This window comes from Ipomoea triloba, chromosome 6, assembly GCF_003576645.1.
Source record: "Ipomoea triloba cultivar NCNSP0323 chromosome 6, ASM357664v1".
Taxonomy (NCBI): Eukaryota; Viridiplantae; Streptophyta; class Magnoliopsida; order Solanales; family Convolvulaceae; genus Ipomoea; species Ipomoea triloba.
The window spans coordinates 20,563,526-20,564,907 of NC_044921.1; the positions used below are offsets into that span (position 1 = coordinate 20,563,526).

The 1,382-nt window shown below is 36.5% G+C and overlaps 1 protein-coding gene across 1 annotated transcript in view; it reads left to right on the forward strand.

The window, feature by feature from the left end:
- The first annotated feature begins 212 nt into the window (after positions 1-212).
- Positions 213-1,382, forward strand: part of LOC116022525 (beta-galactosidase-like) — a 6,335-nt gene continuing 5,165 nt past the window's right edge. The window contains exons 1-4 of the mRNA XM_031263260.1: positions 213-671; positions 814-909; positions 1,014-1,126; positions 1,234-1,300. Coding sequence (XP_031119120.1) covers positions 492-671; positions 814-909; positions 1,014-1,126; positions 1,234-1,300 — 456 coding nt within the window. The 5' untranslated portion in view covers positions 213-491. The remainder of the gene's footprint in view (positions 672-813; positions 910-1,013; positions 1,127-1,233; positions 1,301-1,382) is intronic.

Genomic DNA, 1,382 nt, shown 5'->3' on the forward strand with positions numbered 1-1,382 from the left:
GTTAATTTACCTGCATCAAATCAAATTAATAGTACAACGTACGCGAATCAAATCAGATAAGCTTACCGAACTAAACGGATTTTTAACCTCAGCGGCTACAAGCAATGCTTGCCATGGCGGGTGGCGGTCCCATTTGGTGCGTAAAAAGTCCAAAAATGGGACCCACTCTGACCTTCATTGGCGCTATAAAATGGCAGCTGCAGAGCACTAATGTTTCCAAGTTTCAAGCTACAATTAATCACGCACACACTCTCTCACCACACTACGTTTCTCTGTCTCTGTACGCTTAAAAGGAATAATAATAAAAAAAAAAATCTCAAGACAACAAAAGCAGCTTGTCTTTGTCTCTCTCTCTAGGCAAGATAGAGAAAAAAAAAAAAAGAAGAAAAAAAGAAGCATAGAATAAAGTGGGAAAGAAGGGCATTGCCCAGAAAGGCAGAAGAAGAGAGGGGTGGCAGTTTGGTGTTGGCTGAGGAAAAAAAACATTAAACATGGGTTGGAAACATGAAATGTGGGATGTGATTGTGGTATTGTTGGTGGTGTTATTGGGTGCTTCTTGGGTTTCTCTTGGAACTGCTTCAGTATCTTATGATAAGCATTCTTTCATTATTAATGGCCAAAGAAAGATCCTTCTTTCTGGATCCATTCACTATCCTAGAAGTACCCCTGAGGTATATTTCTATCCAATGTAATTCCTAGGTTTACCCAAAATTTTTGGGCATGTTTTTTTTTTTCTTCTGTTATTATTAGGATTCTTGGAGAACAGTATTTCTCATTTCTGAGCTCTGTTTTGCTTATTATTTCTGGGTACAGATGTGGCCGGATCTTCTTAAGAAAGCAAAAGAAGGAGGCTTGGATGTAGTTCAGACTTATGTTTTCTGGAATGGACATGAACCTCAACCTGGCAAAGTAAGCAATAAAAAAAAAGGCTTCTTTCATTTGTTTTTCCCTGAATATTTTTCTTTGTTTGCATTTTTAACTGATTAATTTTTTGTTTTTGGGGGGATTTTCAGTATTATTTTGAAGGGAGGTATGATTTAGTGAAGTTCATTAAGTTGGCACAGCAAGCTGGACTTTATGTTCATCTCAGAGTTGGGCCATATGCCTGTGCTGAATGGAACTTTGGGTAATATTTCAAAAGAATAAACATTGTAACTTTATTGGAAAAGTTTTTCTATTTTTCGCATAGGATTTAAGTCTTGGGGCATTTTTTGTTTCTTGTTTCAATTTCAGGGGTTTCCCAGTTTGGCTAAAGTATGTTCCGGGTGTCAGCTTCAGGACAGATAATGGGCCTTTCAAGGTTAGTTTAGTCATATTGAAAGTCTCTCATCTTGGTTGTGATAATTCCTTTTTTTTTTTTTTTTTTTTTTTTTTTATTTTTT